Below are 17,663 nucleotides of genomic sequence, written 5' to 3' on the forward strand. Positions count from 1 at the left end.
CTGTATCTACAAAAGTAAAAGTGAGGGAGGGAAATCAAGAAACAGACTCTTAACTATATTGAACAAACTCATGGTTGCCAGAGGGGATGGGGTGGGACATGAGCAAGATAGGTGATGGGGGAGTGAAGATGTGCACTTGTGATGAGTACCAGGTGTTGTATGGAAATGTTGAATCACACTGTACTGTACACCCGACACTAATATTACACTCTATGTTAACGAAGTGGAATTTAAATTAAAAACTTTTATAAAGGGTAAGAAGAAAAACACTTAAGAAATTTAAAGGTTTTAAATGTTTTACAACATTAAAGGACATACAAAGGACAGTCTAGCATCAGTCTCCTCGGTTGGAATCCAAATCTGTTTCTGATATCAAGGAAAACTACTTAACCTTCTGAAGGTCGGTTTTCTCATCTGTTGGTTGGGTATTTTAAAAATGAAAGAACTTTTAGGACAATGTGGTGATTACATCAAGAAGAAAATAACATAGAAAATTCTTCCTATGGTGACTGAATTAGTATCATTATTTTGCCAGCCTGCAGGGAAATAATGATGTATTTCAAAAGTGTATATGTGCTAAATGAGTTACATTGAACTTAAGAGTATCCAGAACTGCATGCTGGTCTTTAATACTTCTGAATTACTTTCAGTAGCATATGCCAAAAATGAAAATAACTTTCATTTGATAATGAGATAAACTTTTAGCTTTGAGTATTTATTATAATGATATCTTTAGTTTTTTTATCTAACATGTGAGATTGTTATACTGAGTGAACCCAAATCCCATCAAATATTTTTGTATAATTTGTGTGTGTGTGTGAATGAATGTATATATATATATGTGTGTGTGTGTTTGTATATATGACATATACATATATATGTATTTATCATCTTTATTGTACTTTCTTTTACTTCCAGGCTTGTTAGAATTGTATGCTAATAGGAAATAAATGAAACTATAAAGGAAACTTTTTAAAAAGGTCTAGCCTTTTATGTGTCCTTTTTACTCTTTAGGTGATGCAAGCCATTGAAAACCACTAGCTAAATATATTAATTCATTAGGAGTAATTCAGTCATTCCTTCTTCTTTTATTACCTGAACTACTTCAAAGAGAAATGTTCCTTCATTAACTATTTCTTTGTTCATAAGTAGTTTATTTAGCAAAAGCAAAATATATGTTTTATTGTTTTCCGATTACTTACCAGTTTTTAAAATATAATGCTTTCTTAGTATTCTGCAAAAGTTATCATTACGTATATTTTATCATTATGAATCATTATGAATGCATTAGCCTTGTGTGTATGATTACATTATCCATTTTTGGCCAGTGGAAGTCTATGAAATTTGGTTCCCAAGTCTTTTTGACATGACCCTAGTCAACATTGGTATGTTCCTTGTAATGGTATATAAAAAATTAAATAAATGGAACTTGAATCTGATAAAGCTACTAAATCTACCAATTTAAAGAAAATAAAGGGAATAGGAGGCATGTTGAATGGTATCTCACAATTAGAAAAAGCTAGAATGTGGGACAAAATAACCTTTTTTTTTTGTAAATTTGATTTCAAGTAGTGAAAAAGATAACTGGCTAGTAATTGAAGAAATATATTTTAAAAAATGAAATATTATCACACATCTCTTGGAATGATTTTAAAAAACTGGACAACACCTTGGGGCACCTGGTGGCTCAGTCATTAAGGCTCTGCCTTTGGCTCAGGTCATGATCCCAGGGTCCTGGGATTGAGCCCCACATAGGGATCCCTGCTCAGCAGGAAGCCTGCTTCTCCCTTATCCACTCCCCCTGCTTGTGTTCTCTCTCTTGCTGTGTCTCTCTCTGTCAAATAAATAAATAAAATCTTTAAAAAAAATTTTTAAAAAAGCTGGACAATACCAAATCCTGCTGAGGATATGAAGCAACTGGAAAACCATATTCTGCTAATGCCATTTTGAAGTACAATTGGGCAGTTTCTTAAAAATAAGCATTCTTAGGATGCCTGGGTGATGCAGTTGTTAAGCATTTGCCTTTGGTCAGGTCATGACTACAAGATCCTCGGATCAAATCCCACATAAGGCTCCTTGCTCAGTAGGGCATCTGTTTCTCTCTCTCCCTGCCACTTGACCTGCTTTTGCATGTTCTCTCTCTCTCTGACAAATAAATAAAAAAGTTCTCCCTATAACCCAGGAATTCCCTATTACCATGGAGAAGTAAAAGCCTAAGGTTATATAAAAATCTATACATGAAATTTTATACTGGCTTAATTTATAACATTCCCAACTGGAAATAGCTCACATTTGCATCAAGTAGGGAATTCCATACAATAGAATACTTTCAACAGTAAAAAGCCAACTAACATGCAACGACATGGATGAATCTCAAATGCATGTGCTACATGAAAGAACCAGGCTCAAGGTTTCATGCTATGTGATTTTGTTGGTTTGACATTTTGGGAAAGGCAAAAATCATAGGGACAGAAATTAAATCAGTGGTTGCCAGTGGCTGGACTGTGGAAGGGATTCACCATAAAGGTCACAAGGGAACTTTTAGTGGTGATGGAAATATTCCATAGCTTGATTGTAGCAGTGGTTACATGGATGTGGGAGTTTGTCACAATTTATAGAAATGTACATTTTAAAAGGGTGAATTATTAAATTGTAAGTAAATCATAACCTCAATAAATGTAACTTTAAAAAAGTTAATGAGGGAAATTATGGTTTAAAAAAGCAAAGAACAGCATCAGCTCACTGCAATGGATACCACTTACTTGGACCTTGATTCTCTGTTCAAGTTAAGTTGAGACTATAGGGATATTAAACACTGGATATTTGATGATATTAAGGAATTACTATGTATAGAAATAAACTAAGATACTATTGCTATATTAAAAGGTGTCTTTATCATAAATATACACTACATTTTTATAGATGATTATTACCAGAATTTGCTTCAAAGCAGTTCTGCAGTGAGAGAGAGTATAAAGATATATAGATGAAGATTGACTGAATGTTGGTAATTATTGAATCTGGGTGATGAGTGCATGAGGGTTCATTTTACTGTTTTTCATCTACATTCTAAAATATGTTTGAGAATTTTCCACAATAAAATTTAAAGAATTACAGCTCAGTTTTACAAATGTTTATTTAGTAAACTCATTTTAACATTACTGAAAGAATATTCTACAATAAGTAATTAGCGTTCATCTCAGAAATTGCTGTGTGGTTTTATACTTATCCCACATTGTGCTCTCTGCTCAGCAGGGAACCTGCTTCCCCTCTCTCTCTGCCTGTCTCTCTGCCTACTTGTGATCTCTCTCATTCTGTCAAATAAATAAGTAAAATCTTTCAAAAAATGAATAAAACGTAGTGATTCAAATAAGAAAAACCACAGAATCCTTACAATAGACACCAAATAGCATACTTTCAGTGGAACTTTTTAAAACTACAAATAGAAAACCCTGCTTCTTAACTATGTGAAGATATAAAACTCATGATGGAATATCAAAGCATTGTTTCTCAGACTATAATCCATGGCCTACTGGCATCTAGGGGACTTGGAGGTAGTAGTTAAAAATAAAGGTCTGAGTCATGGACCCTACACATTTATCTGCTGGAAACACCACAAAAATCCTCCCCATTTGATCTCTATCTTTCCAACCTCATTTCTATCCTGCTAGTTCCCCAAATAATACCCATTCCTAGTCCTGACTCCAGCCACCGAAAAATGATTTAGTTATAGGTCCGTTACTTTATTCTAAAAGTAAACCATTTGTTTCTTATCACATTTAATTGAAAGTCCCTTTGTCCTAGGTCAGCTCAAATTGCATCTCCTTTGTGAAATTCTCCCAGACCTCCATACTAGCCCTAATGTAACTTAACTGCTAGGCTTTTATATAGTCTTCCATTTTAAAATTTAACAGATTATGTTCTAATCATTTGTTTTTATGTCTGCGTTTTGATCAGATTGTGAGTAACTTTTGGTCAGAGAAAAATATGCATGGATTTTGTTTTTGCTTTTGCCTCAGCTATCAGTATACCTGCATGTACAATAATAATGTAATCTATGCTTTAAAGATAGGTTTATTAAAAAATTACTTGTTTTCATACTTTGCAAATCAAATATAAGGGCATTTAATAACATGAAAAAACTACAGAAGCCTGCTTTAACACAGTTTTTCTTTCTTTAATGTGGTATAAAAAGACTATATATGAAAGTGGAGTGGTAGGGAAGACAAAGGTGATTATTTCATTATTTGTCCTCAAACTGGCCCCCCTGTTCACGCAGGCCAAGAGAGAGTGCAGAAAGAAACAGACCACTCCAGATTGGTAGGTGGTAGGGCTAATAAGCAAGGGAACTTACTTGTCTTAGGCAGCTGCAAGATTTCCACACCCACCCACCAGAATCTTTAAGTTTTCATAGAAGTCATAACTGGGTTCATTCATCCACGTGGTCTCAGCAACATGTTACTCTCCCAAGGCTATGTCCTTGGAACCAGCTCACTCTAGGGAAACAGCAGGCAGAGCTTACATTCTGAGGATGGGGGAGGGGAGTGAGGAGACCTCTATTGTCTGGGTCCAGCTCAAGGATCACCTGGCAGTCACATCATCTCGATTACCTCCATCAACATTTATCAGTTTTAAAAGCCAACTATTAAAAATGACTTTTGGCGGGCGCCTGGGTGGCTCAGTGGGTTAAAGCCTCTGCCTTCGGCTCTGGTCGTGGTCCCAGGGTACTGGGATCGAGCCCCACATCGGGCTCTCTGCTCGGCGGGGAGCCTGCTTCCCCCCCCCCCCCCCGCCTGCCTCTCTGCCTGCTTGTGATCTCTGCCTGTTAAATAAATGAATAAAATCTTAAAAAAAAAATGACTTTGGGGTCTTTTTCTCAGTTATCTGTTTTATTTAGCATTGTTAAACACAAGTTATGTATTTTGAAAACAAGTTATAACTACCTCATATATTTTATCATTACTTAGTATTATTATTACATTAGTATTTAGTATACAGTTAATTTTATAGTAAGTAATGCAGCATATTAAAATTAATGCAATGAGTAATAGTAAATATAGTTGGCATTAATATTTTAAGTAACATTTTTACATTGAGAAATTCATGTACTTTTTTCTTTTTTTTAATTCCAGTTGTGTTACTTGATACAACAACTGTGCTGGGAGAGCTAGGATGGAAAACATATCCATTAAATGGGGTAAGTTTAATTATGTTTTTAAATTTTTCATCCTTACTAGGTTTTTAGGGTCTGTTATAATAGTTAAAAGATAGTGGATTTGGGCTTCAGTTAGTATTAATTTTAGCATATAACTAAAATTTCAAAGAAAAGATTAAAATGCAGTTAGAACTTGTAACCAATGAGAATGTTGTTTAAAAATCTTTGCTTCTTTTAAATTAGTCATTTTTTAATATAGCCTTTTTACATATATATATATAGTAAATTAGACATTTCCCATATAAATGTTTTCTCAGAAAAAATTTCTGTGTATAAGTTCAAGAGAGTTTTTTATATACAGGTTTATTAAACTTGGTAACCTCAGTGGGTATTTGTCCATAAACAAACTTTAAATTATCATAAGTGGATTTTACACATATTAACAATTTGTTTTTTATTAGAAAATATGAGTGTTTTTTGAACTTGACAAAAAGGAATATTATGATTGGGTTTTTGTTAGCTGAGTTCTTGCTTTTGAAAGGCATGTGTAACTTAAGGGTGTGTAATTTACAAACCACAATTTTTCAAGTACTTATATCATTTTAGCTGTGGTTAGAATTGCTGTGTAAACCTGGTGATTCACAGACCTGTACCCCTGGGGATAAAAATATATTATATGTTTATAAAAAATAAAAATAAAAATAAAGAATTGCTTTTTAATATGGTTTAATGTATTTCGTATCATTTTGACATTGCAATGTATTTCTATTCCTTTTTTTCTAATTTCAAGTTAAAGTGTGGTTTGTGAATTTTTTATTAGATTTTGTCTAATTTAGCAAAATTCTCAGTAATGGAGGTAGTTAGCTGTTATTCAGATATACTTGGGTTAGCTTTTCTTCCTTTTTTTCAGAAATTGTATTTTTTTCATTCACCAGATTCTTAGTTGATATTTTTACATTGCTTTTTCCATTACATCTGCAAATTTAACCCTAAAAGAAGTTGACTGAAAATGTTTTATTTTTTAGAATCATTCAAATATTGTTTGAATTTGACCTTTTATAGCAATAGTTACTCACTTAATATGTGTATTTTCAACTATAATTTTCTATGAAGAGTTAAATCTTCCTCTCTTTTTTCAACAGGCTATTTGTCTCTTTAGATTGGTTTGTTTTAATAGGCTGATTTTATTTTTTCTGAACTTTTCATCTTATTCTCAAAAAGGTCTCATCAAACCATTTCTGAAAATATATCTTTGAAACTATATACTTTCATCATCTTATTTTCATTAAACATCAATATTTATTGACTGTACTAAGCATGTCTAATTTTTACAGTTAATTTCAAGAAGTGAATGAAACATTTTTTTTAAATTATCTTCCAAGATATATATATACATATATATGTTTCTTTTGTCATTGTAAGAACTTATAAAGTTTGTAAGTGCTACTTTTCCATTGTTTTTTTTTTTTTTTTTTAAATGACAAAAAATACTAGTCATGTTGTCATAACCAAAGAATTGTGTGAGGGACAGAAGGAGTACATCCCTGCTGCAGTGATTGTATTTGTCTTGACCAGGCTGCATTTCAAAGGAACTGGTGAGGAGGAGACAAGGACTTACAAAGTTACAAATAAACTTACTGCTGTTGTTCTCTTGCTGATCTTGTCATAGGTGTTGTGAAAGGGAGGTTTTTTCCCCCTACTATTACTAGTTTATTACTTAGGGAAGGGGCAGAATTGTTTGAAAAGTAATGCTTACCCCAAAGTTTTCTATTTGCAGACACTGCACTAAGAATTTTATGTTTTATTTTCACAATAGCCTGATGATGTATATCTTAGTTCTTAGTTCCCTGTCAGAGAAACCTTGCCTTAAAGAGGGTAAGGAATGCAAAATACCAACAAGTTTTAGGCTAAATAGTGAGTGATGGGATTTAATTTGAACTAAGTTATTTCTGATTAAAGCCTGCATCTTCATCATGGCACTGGTAACAGAGTGGAGCATTGGAAACTTCATGAAAGGCCTATTATTTATGCTGATATTTGTATAATTGATTCAAATTTCTTTTCTCCCCTTGATAAACATAGTTCTTGACTGAGATGAACATTTTGGACACCAGCCATTGATTTGCGGGAGGAGAGGGAGAAAGAAGAAAGGAAGGAGAATAGAGGAGAAAATAAGTAGGATAGAATAAGGTGAAAAAGGAAGAGATGGTTAATACTTATCAAGCATTTACCATATGCTAGGCTTTGTTCAAAGCAGTTTACTCACATGAGTCCTAGAAATCCAGAATAATTTTACCCCATTGAAAGATATGGAAATCGAGACTCAGATACATTAAATAACCTATACAAGATTACAGAGCTAAGAATTAGTGCAGCAAAAATTCTAAGCCAAGCAGATTCTTACTGTTAACACACATGTATGCTTTTTATTTCCTGTAAGATTCTACTTTGTAAATATAAAAGCCAGTGGTCAATATGTATAAACTACAGAGGGAAAAATCACACACGGATTCAGATATTAAGATGTAAATTAAATACTCAATTACCTTTGAATGTCACTTTTGTAATGAGCTATCCTACTTTTTAGATTATCCCTCAAATAGTAGTGCACACATAGCAAGTGAAAGCAGTAGGAAAACTGAGAACAAGAAACAGAAAAACAAGAAAAACAGTAGGAAAATGAGAGCGTATGGACATAGTTTATAGTAGATACAGATGAAGCTACATGAATTAGGTGAAACAAAGGTAAATCCAGGGAAACAGTAACATGTACTGGTAATTTACTTAAGTTTTAAAGAATACATACAGTTTCAATTCCTCTTTTAGTGAAGTGGGTATATTACTGATGAGAATGAAGTTTATTTAAAGCTCTTTATAGGTTAAAACAAGGAAATAATAAGGATGAAGAACTTTGAAAAAGGCTTTAAAAATAGTGAGAATGAGAAATCATGAATATTAGTTAAATAATTTAAAATATATTTAAAATCAGTTTATAACATTTTAAGAGAATACTTATTGAGCACTTTCAAATCTTACAGAAACTCTGAGAATCATTATTCCCAGTTTACCAATGATGAAGCAGAGATTCAGAGTGTTTTAAGTAATGCATCCACATTTATATAGCTATTAAATGAAAAAATTGAGGGTTAAACTTGGTTCCACCTATATCTGAGAAATGCTGCAGTATTCATAAAATTCTTGACGTGTGCAAAAAAAAAAAGGCAAGGCTATCACTGTTTTGGTTTCTTCCACTTAAGCCTTTGCTTTAGTAGTATTTTCTGTTAGAACAAACTATAGTGTTGCTTGTCATCAATTTCTCAGAAATTATTCAATGCTTAATGTGTGTAATGTTCCTGGTAACCAAGTAAAATGGAATTTTCATGTCTTTATGATCTGGTCAATATGTATAAACTACAGAGGGAAAACACTTATAGTCCAATAAACAGCAGTATTTAGATACCTTAGAAATATTTTTTGAAGGGGTACCTGAGTGATGCATCCAGTTAAGTGTCCAACTCCTGGTTTCGACTCAGGTTATGATCTCAGGGTTGTGAGATCAAGCCCCTCCATTTGGGCTCCACACTCAGCATAGAGTCTGCTTGAGCCTCCTTCTCCCCTCTCCCTCTCTCCCTCCATCCCCCATTCTTCCTCTCTCTCTCTTTACTCTCAGATAAATAAATCTTTTTAAAAAAGAATTTTTTATGTTTCAGTTTATAACATTTAAACTACCATTTATATCTGTATGTTAAAATTGTAATTATATCTATTTGAAATTGTATGACTTTTTTCAGGTTGTCAGGTTTATCGAGGCATGCTAATATGAATGGCCATTTTAACTAAAGTTGACTTTTTTTCAGAGACACTACTTGAGTTGGTTTCACAAATATGTCATGGGTAAAAAAGACTAGATAAATTTGGCAACTTTATATCAAGTAATTGGTATTTCTCTGAATGAAGTATTTCCTAGGTATAACTTTTCAACTGATAAATTTTCTATAAAGACTTGAACTAAGAGACATTTTTGAAATTATATACCATATAAAATATGTGATTTAATAAATGGCTTTATAGTTTTTTTTTTTAACTTAAAATAGCCATCCTACCTAGTATCTTGCTTCTAAATGGAGTAGACATTTATAATGTCTGTGAATAAAAGCATTACTGGTTATTTGAGTAGGAGGTAAGTACCTTTGGTTAGAGAATGTGGAACATAGATAAGTGAGTAGTCTTGAACAAATGAATTCTTAGGCTTGCAAAAATGAAAAAAGAAATATATATATGTGTATATATAGACACATATATATGTTTATATTTACTGAAGTGCTTGCTTGTCATATGCACCAATATTTAAAATACATTATGTCCACAATTCAGTTTGACAAGCTTCCATTTTATGCTCTTTGTGCCAAGTACCTTGTTGGGGTGCTCACATTGCTCCAGAAGCCTCATAGTATAGAGATCGTGCTGCACAATCATAAGGTCAAAGACTGTCTTCAAGCAGTTTTGCATGATGGTTTGTGAAAAGATAATGAAGGGAGGGATTAATTCTGGTCAGCAATGTTGGTATGTGGTATATGGATGACATTAACTCTTTCTGCTAAACTGTGAAAGAATCCCATATGGGTTGGACAAGAGGCTGGAAAGCTTCTGTTAGGCAAAGAGAGTAACTTGAAGAAAGGCACATTCTTTAATGTGCACATTAAGTTTTGGGAATGTTGAAAATAATTTGTGTGCTTGGAGTGAAGGTTTTGTGGGAAATAAAACAGTGACTGTAGGCTAATCATATTGTGGAAGACCTAGAATTTCAGTGTCTTAATTGACTTAGTGTATAGCTCAGTCCCAGTACATACAAGTAAAAGTAAAAACTTTCTGGATTCAGTTAAACAAACAAAAAGTATTAACGCTTTTTTTTTTTTTTGGATAATAATGTACACCTGTGGAAATAAAAGCCTCCTTAGAAAATTGTTAGGAAAGGATGTTCAAAATATAGGTAATAGGACATTATTAATGTATTGAGAATGAAGTGAAATAGAATAATTATACTTGTATATAGAATGAGGCTTGGTGTTAGAAAAGAATGAATATATCAAAGATTTTGGTAACCACTTGTTATAATTCTTAACACTGTACTCTCATGGTCTTATGTTAAGAATTTTATGTCTACTGGGGCCCCTGGGTGGCTCAGTGGGTTAAAGCCTCTGCCTTCTGCTCAGATCATGATCCCAGGGTCCTGAGATCCGAGCCCCACATCTGGTTCTCTGCTCAGCAGGGAGCCTGCTTCCTCCTCTCTCCCTCCCTGCTTCCTCCTCTCTCTGCCTGCTTCTCTGCCTACTTGAGATCTCTGTCTGTCAAATGAATAAATAAAATCTTTAAAAAAAAAGAATTTTATGTCTACATAATTTAAAGTTCTTAAGAACTTTATCCTGTTATTGTCCCTTCCATCCTTGATCTGTCAGTGTACTACACTAACATAATAAAATTATGATAATATAGCAGAGTAGCTAATAGTGCCATGATAATCAATGAAAGAATGCTACATGAATAAAAATTTTTGCATAGCACTATAGAACTTGTTAATGAATACTGAAGAAATGTTTTCATAAATATTAAGCACAGGCGTATGTTCTGGATTTTTCATTTGCTATAACTAATACCTGGTTAATACTAAATCTTACTCCTTGCAAAACTGAAAGACCTGTTTAATTTTAAAAATCTCCTGGGAAGAAGATAGTCTTTAAGAAGACATACCATTTTAATGCTAATGAGAAAAAAAGAAACATGAAAGATACTGTTCATACAATACCTTTGTACTAAAGAAGAACTTGAAAAAATATATCTCTTGAATTTGTTCTCATGAACTGAAAAGGTGTCAAAGAAAAATTATATAAATTTTCTTGAAACATTTATTCATGTTTACTCCTTTCCTTTGATATTTTTCTTCTGATTTCTTTTTAGTCAATATGTAAAATTGTAGATGAAAGAGAATGATACCATAAGATCTGTAGTTGAATGTGGCATTCAAAATCCTTAATACACATTACAGATGCGTTCCCATGCAATGCCATATAACAGTGGGGTATGTCACATTGGGGCACCCTGGCTTAATATTAATTCTGACAAATAAAAAGTAACTGGTACCCACTAGAAAAATGAAAGACTTCATAACATAAAAAAGAAACTTGATGATTAAAGACTTACATTGTTTTCTTTGAGCTTTTAAAATTATATTTGATACTACTTAAGATTTAATAGCACTGTGACTTTTTAGTTTTGATACTATAATCAAAAAGATAAATGACTTGTTTGGGTAACTGCATACCAATTATTACAGTACTTACACCTAATAAAATCTGGGAGTTAAAAGATAACATTTCATAATAATAATAATAATAATAATTCCATAAGGTATTATTTGATTAAGTATTACAAATACTTAATGTTGATGCAAGAACTTGATTTTTAAGCACTTAGTCAACCACCTGAAAGATTTTTCACTATTTATTTTTATTCTTAGTAATATTGTTGGCAAGAAAATGAAAGGTTTGCTTATCCCAGATTTTTTCCCCCCTCTTCTGTTTTGTCTACTTGTATATATAGTACATCAGATCTTTTATACAAAGTTGTAGTGGACATGGATATAGGCACTCCAATACTCAAAATCAAGATTCCTTTTCAACAGTTAAGTACACCTTAACAAAAAGATTTAAGAGAAAATTGAATACTAATAGAAAAAAAGTGCTTTTGGATATATTAAGTTGAATTTTCTATTAATTATGATAATTAAAGGTTAGAAAACTCAGATGGAAAATATTGAACTCAAATATATAGGCATTTTGGCAGGTTGTGACTTAGATAACCTTTAGGGTTTGTAAAATGCAAGATGATACAAGATATACGATCTTATATGTTAGACATAGTAAATTGGTATTAGGAAATTTACTCTGAAGTGGTTAGGAGACTAGGGTATAGGTCATTCATATCTAAATAAAACTATAAGTGAACATATAATTCAGTTGCTAATGATCTTTATAGTGAACAAAAATGAAAGATTTTTTATAATAAAAGAGTCTTACATTACAATTAAACTGTGTGAGAAGGTACTATATTCCATATTTTAGACAAAGGCATTTTCTAATATCATTGTTCCAAAGTTGAGAAACCAAAGATAGAATGTATTAGTGATAGAGAATGGAATAACTACTAATAATTAATTTCTATTTTTGTTTATAATTTCTATATTTCATATCATAGGAACCAATTTATTATAGCAGACTTCCATGTTGCATTTTTATGCATTTTATAATACATTGAAATTACTGAAAACTTATATGTATGTGTTTGAATTCTGAAAACATGAGCTTTGATTATAACATTTTAAAAAATGGATTGTTTCAGTTACTGCTTTCAAAACTGGTACCTAAATAGTTTTTATTCTGAGAAACTTCTCAGCATATGTAGTAGTTTCTAAATATCCATCATATTAATTTCAATCTATGGTTCACATTTGAAAGAAATCGCTCTTCAGTTTTAGAAGGTTCTATTGCCATATTCTCAAACTCAGAGACTTTTTTTTCCTTTTTTTTTTTAAGTGCTAGAACACATATGAGCAGGGGGGAGGGGCAGAGGGAGACAGAGGAAGAGAGAGAGAATGTTTAGTAGGCCCCATGCCCAGTGTGGAGTCCTTTGCAGGGCTCAATCTCATGACCCTGCCTAGGATCATGATCTAGGTGAAAATCAAGAGTACTTTTGCTACATTGTTCTTGACCTCTTCCATTTCTTTTGATTCATTTATTTCTCTACATTACCCATTTTTTCTTGCATATTGTCTTCTTTATCTATTAAACACTTAGCATAACTTTTAACAATTCCTGGTCTGATAATTCTAACATTCTTGCTTTATCTGACTGGTTCTAATGCTTCTTTAGTCTCTTCAACCAGTGGTTTTATTTTTGCCTTTTAGCACATCTTGTAATTTGTTATTAAAATGTGGACATGATGTCTGAGTAAAAGAAACTGAGGTCAGCAGACCTCTGTAATATAGTAGTGAGGTGTTGGGGATGGGAAAGTCTTCTCTAGTTCCATAACTGGGCCTCTTTCTTTTGGTGAGCCTGTGCCTCTGGACTCTGAATTTCACCATTAGGTGGGATAGCATGGCCAGAGGGAGTTGGAGTTGGCTATTTTCTTCTTTCTACATGGAAGGCTAGAACCTGCTGGACCCATTTTCCTTCCTTCAAGTAGGTTAGGCTTTGATAAAATAGTTTCTCCTGAGGCAGGCCTTGTTAAGAAGAACTGAATGCTCTGGCATATTTTGAAGTGGTTCCTTACATTTTCAACTGTCATAGACATTATATAATTGGCTGAAACATTTGCTTAAATAGATTTGCAAATTAAGATTTTAATTTTCCCCACCTTCTGTTTTTATGCAGTGAACGGTCTAAATTTTTCACTTGATCTTTATTATCAGTTGTGTTTGGCTTTATTTTTAAGTTCATTTAATTTTTAAAAAAGTAAATCAAGTTCTTATGCCTTTGTTTATCTGGCATTATTGCTATTATTCTTTACAAATCAATAAAGGAAGACTTAAGAACTTTTCTGTGATGTACAAGTTGAGTAGTAGACCATGATATTCCTGGGAGCTCTTAGAAATTTAGTTCCATGTATCTTGGCTTCACAGGAGACCCAATGCAAATTTCTCTCTCAGAATGTTCAAATTACTAATGTCACAGTTCTGCAGTAAGAACCATGACATGTATAAAAGTTTATACATTTTATAAACTTTTTAAATTTAGTCCTAATAATATCTATGTGAAGTAAATATTACTAGTATCATTTTATGCATGAGAAAAATAAACCTGAGAAAAGTCCTATAACCTGCCTAAGTTTATGGTGATATTGACTGAAGGAACTGGCGTTAAGGCCAGGGTCATCTTAATCCCAAAGCCAGGATTATTAGTCATTCAGTGTACCTACAACCATGCATTGGTTTCAACATTGTGATTGATACTGTGGAGGCTATAAAATAACCTATAAGGTGGTTCAAATGCAGTCTTAATCTAGTTACAGTCTTGTTAGAATGACACAGATGTTTTATAAAAAGATATGTAGTTATTGAAAAGTGCTGAGAAAAAGATATATTCATCTTTGAAAACCAAAGGATGTCTCAAAGCAAAAGATGGTTAATTTTTAAAGAGAGTTCTTTAGTTAGTGGCATAAGAATATTTGGTGCATGTTTAGATTGTTTTCATATTTTTTCCCTTGGAAAAGAACTAGAGAAAGATTCCTTTAGTGTATCTCTTTTGTGCTTATTTCTTTGTGTCTCATATCTTTATACATGTCTGTTATTGACTATAAGCTAATTAGGGTAAGATATGGAGTAATCGCATCCAAAAATAAAAAATAAATCATGTCATAGAAATAAATTTATTATAAATATTAGTAAAATTAGAGAAAAAAACAAGAGAAATGTTAGAATTTGTCATTATCACACCATCTTCTAAGTAAATTGACCTAGAGTCTTTATTAAAGGTTATCCATTATGGTTAGTGCTAAGATTTCCTACTCCCTCAACCATATCTTATTGGGACACAGGTGGAAACCTCATCAAAAGTCATGCAGTTCATTGGCTAACTAGCTACCTCTCACCTCTTACATATGATTTCCTTAAATTATTAAACTAATCAGATTCCTTTTTAGGAATTTAGGAATTTCCACACAGGATAAGAACAATCTGAAACTTGTTCCATAAAGATACATACACTGAAAAATACAGAAAAGGAGAATAATGATACAGAAAAAATACAGAATAATGACACAGAAAAAAAAATACAGAAAAGAAGAATAATGAATTGAAGTCATGTGCAAGTAGAAATTCTGAGAGCAGAAAATAGCAGCAGTTAAAGGAGAGTTAAAGGAGCAGAAGAGGAGAGCATAGCACATGCAGTGAAAAGACCATGAGAAAAAGATGGAGTCGTCAACACTTCTGGAGCTGACCAGGTTGCTGCTACATTTCCAGATTCAGTACTTGGGTATTCTTAAAATGAATTCCCTTACTTGAGCCATCAAATTGTAAAGGCACATTGTAAACCTGAGGATGATGATCACGGCAGTTGTAGTGGCAGCAACAGTGACAGCAAGAAGAAGGCAGTGAAACACTGACACTGTTTTAAGCCTGGCCAGGAAACATAAAACCTTTGAAAGGAATTTCCTTGAAGAGAACACAGCGACATTAATTACCTGGAGACACAGGCCCTCTTTTATCAACTCACACATGGATAAGTGACCTCCCCTGCATGTAAGCAATGAGAGAAGGCAGATGAATGAATATGAATGAAATTTATTAGAGTGCATAAATTTTAAAATATTTAATATCTGGGCATTTGTGATTTCTTTTTTTTTTTCCTTCCAGGTTTTTATTTAAATTCCAGTTAGTTAACATACAGTGTAATATTAGTTTCAGGCATAGAATTTAGTGATTCATCACTTACATACAATAATACCCCGTGCTCATCACAAGTGCACTCCTTAATCTCCATCACCCATTTAGCCCATCTCCTGCCCATCTCCCCTCCATCAAAACTTAGTTTATTCTCTATAGTCTCACTGTCTCTCTCTCTCAAATGAATAAATAAAATCTTAAAAAAAAAAAAAAAAAGTCTATCTTGGTTTGGCTCTTTTTTCCCCTCCATGTTCATTTGTTTTATTTCTTAAATTTCACATATGAGTGGAGTCATACAGTATTTTTCTTTCTCTCACTTATTTTGCTTAACATTATACTCTCTAGCTCCATCCACATTACTGCAAATAGCAAGACTTTTCTTTTTTATGGCTGAGTTATATTCCATCATATAAATATGTATGTGTGTGTATACCACATTTTCCTTATCCATTTATCAGTTGGATATTTGGGCTCTTTCCATAACTTGTCTATTGTTGATAATGCTGAGAAACTGTGATTTGTGGTACTTTTCTCTGTCCTATCTCAGAATATTCCTTCCTGTATAGCATCCTCTGCAAAATAAACAAAAAAAAAACCAAAAAAATAAATAAGTTGCTTCTTTGTCTTTCACCAGTTGAAAGAACTTGTATTAGATAATGAAGAGATTGATTCTATGGTGAAGAAGAGAAGTAAGAGAAAAGCAATAAGGATGATTTAGGAAATCAGATGTGAAGTGTTTACTGATGTGGCTATGTCATTAGCCCGTATTCTCTGGGCAGCTGAAAAATAAGTATGTATGCAATTCATTTTTCCAGTATTTCTGCTATTTTTTCCTGTATATTCTTTTCTTTTTAAAAGACTTTTTATTTATTTATTTGACAGACAGAGATCACAAGTAGGCAGAGAGGTAGGCAGAGTGCGGGGGAGGCAGGCTCCCTACTTAACAGAGAGCCTGATGCAGAGCTCGATCCCAGGACCCTGAGATCATGACCTGGGCCGAAGGCAGAGGCTTTAACCCACTGAGCCACCTAGGCGCCCTCTCTGGCTTTTTCTTATTGGTCTTTAAAAGCAAAGACGATTTTCCATCTTTTCTGAGGAGACTTATACTGCAGAAAGTTGAATTAGGAGGCTTCTTTTTGGGGATACCTAGAACTCAGTGCGTATGATAGCATTTCTTTTGCAATATTTGAATATCTGTCTCCTACCAGATTGTGAACTCTCAGATGGATTGGGTGTGTCATCTGTATCTGAAATTAGGCAATATAGTGATTGTCATATGACAGATGTTCAATAAAATTTGTTTGGATAGCTGAATATATAAATAAGTATCAAATTATTTCAGAGAAGATATTGGTTAAAGGCTATATTTTGCAACTGTCATTGGTCCTGGAACAGTTTGATATAATCTTTGGGCCAAATCATCTGTGAATATAAGACTAAATGGTTGTGAAAATTGAACTGAATTCTTATTCAGCATTGTCAGCTTGAGTACAGGAAGAGAAGTTTATACATTTACTCCCATTTTTGTATTTTAGACAATCCAATCCATTTTCTCATTACCAATTTTTTCCACTAAAATTCAAGTTGAAAGGAAAATTCAAGTGGGAAAGATACTTACCTATGAAATAAAGGCTTATAAAATAGCATATAAAATAGCATATAAGCTATCAAGACTTAATATACTTTCAAAGAATTAATGACTGGTTTAGAACAGTTGATGATCTGAATCACATCTGTGAAGTATTAACCCCAGATGGTTATTAATTTTGCACTTTGTTATTAAAGATGAAGATAAAAAATAGAACATATGGATTTTTAATGGTTGATAGATGGACTGCAAATTTTAGAAAATTTATGTTAACCAGTCAAGCTTCAAAAAGCATAGGTCAGCATTAAATGTTAAATAGGTTTTTGTAATCTGTATTCCATGCAATTAGTATTTTGAACTAATGTACCATAGTAAGCAAAATAGTTGCTTAAAATGGTTTGACTTTGTTTTATTTTAGCAAAGCAAAATCTCTTATGCCCATAAATGTAATACTTAACTTAGTCTTCAGCTCACCTATAATTAGG

The 17,663-nt window shown here is 32.8% G+C and overlaps 1 protein-coding gene across 3 annotated transcripts in view; it reads left to right on the plus strand.

Moving 5' to 3' along the window:
- The window catches only part of EPHA6 (EPH receptor A6), an 871,253-nt gene that overhangs the window by 65,155 nt on the left and 788,435 nt on the right, over positions 1-17,663 (plus strand). For all 3 annotated transcript variants that reach the window (XM_044251185.1, XM_044251182.1, XM_044251184.1), the window contains exon 2: positions 5,133-5,197. In XM_044251185.1, the coding sequence (XP_044107120.1) occupies positions 5,133-5,197 (65 nt within the window). The remainder of the gene's footprint in view (positions 1-5,132; positions 5,198-17,663) is intronic.

The sequence above is a fragment of the Neovison vison genome, chromosome 6 (assembly GCF_020171115.1).
Source record: "Neovison vison isolate M4711 chromosome 6, ASM_NN_V1, whole genome shotgun sequence".
Lineage (NCBI taxonomy): Eukaryota > Metazoa > Chordata > Mammalia > Carnivora > Mustelidae > Neogale > Neogale vison.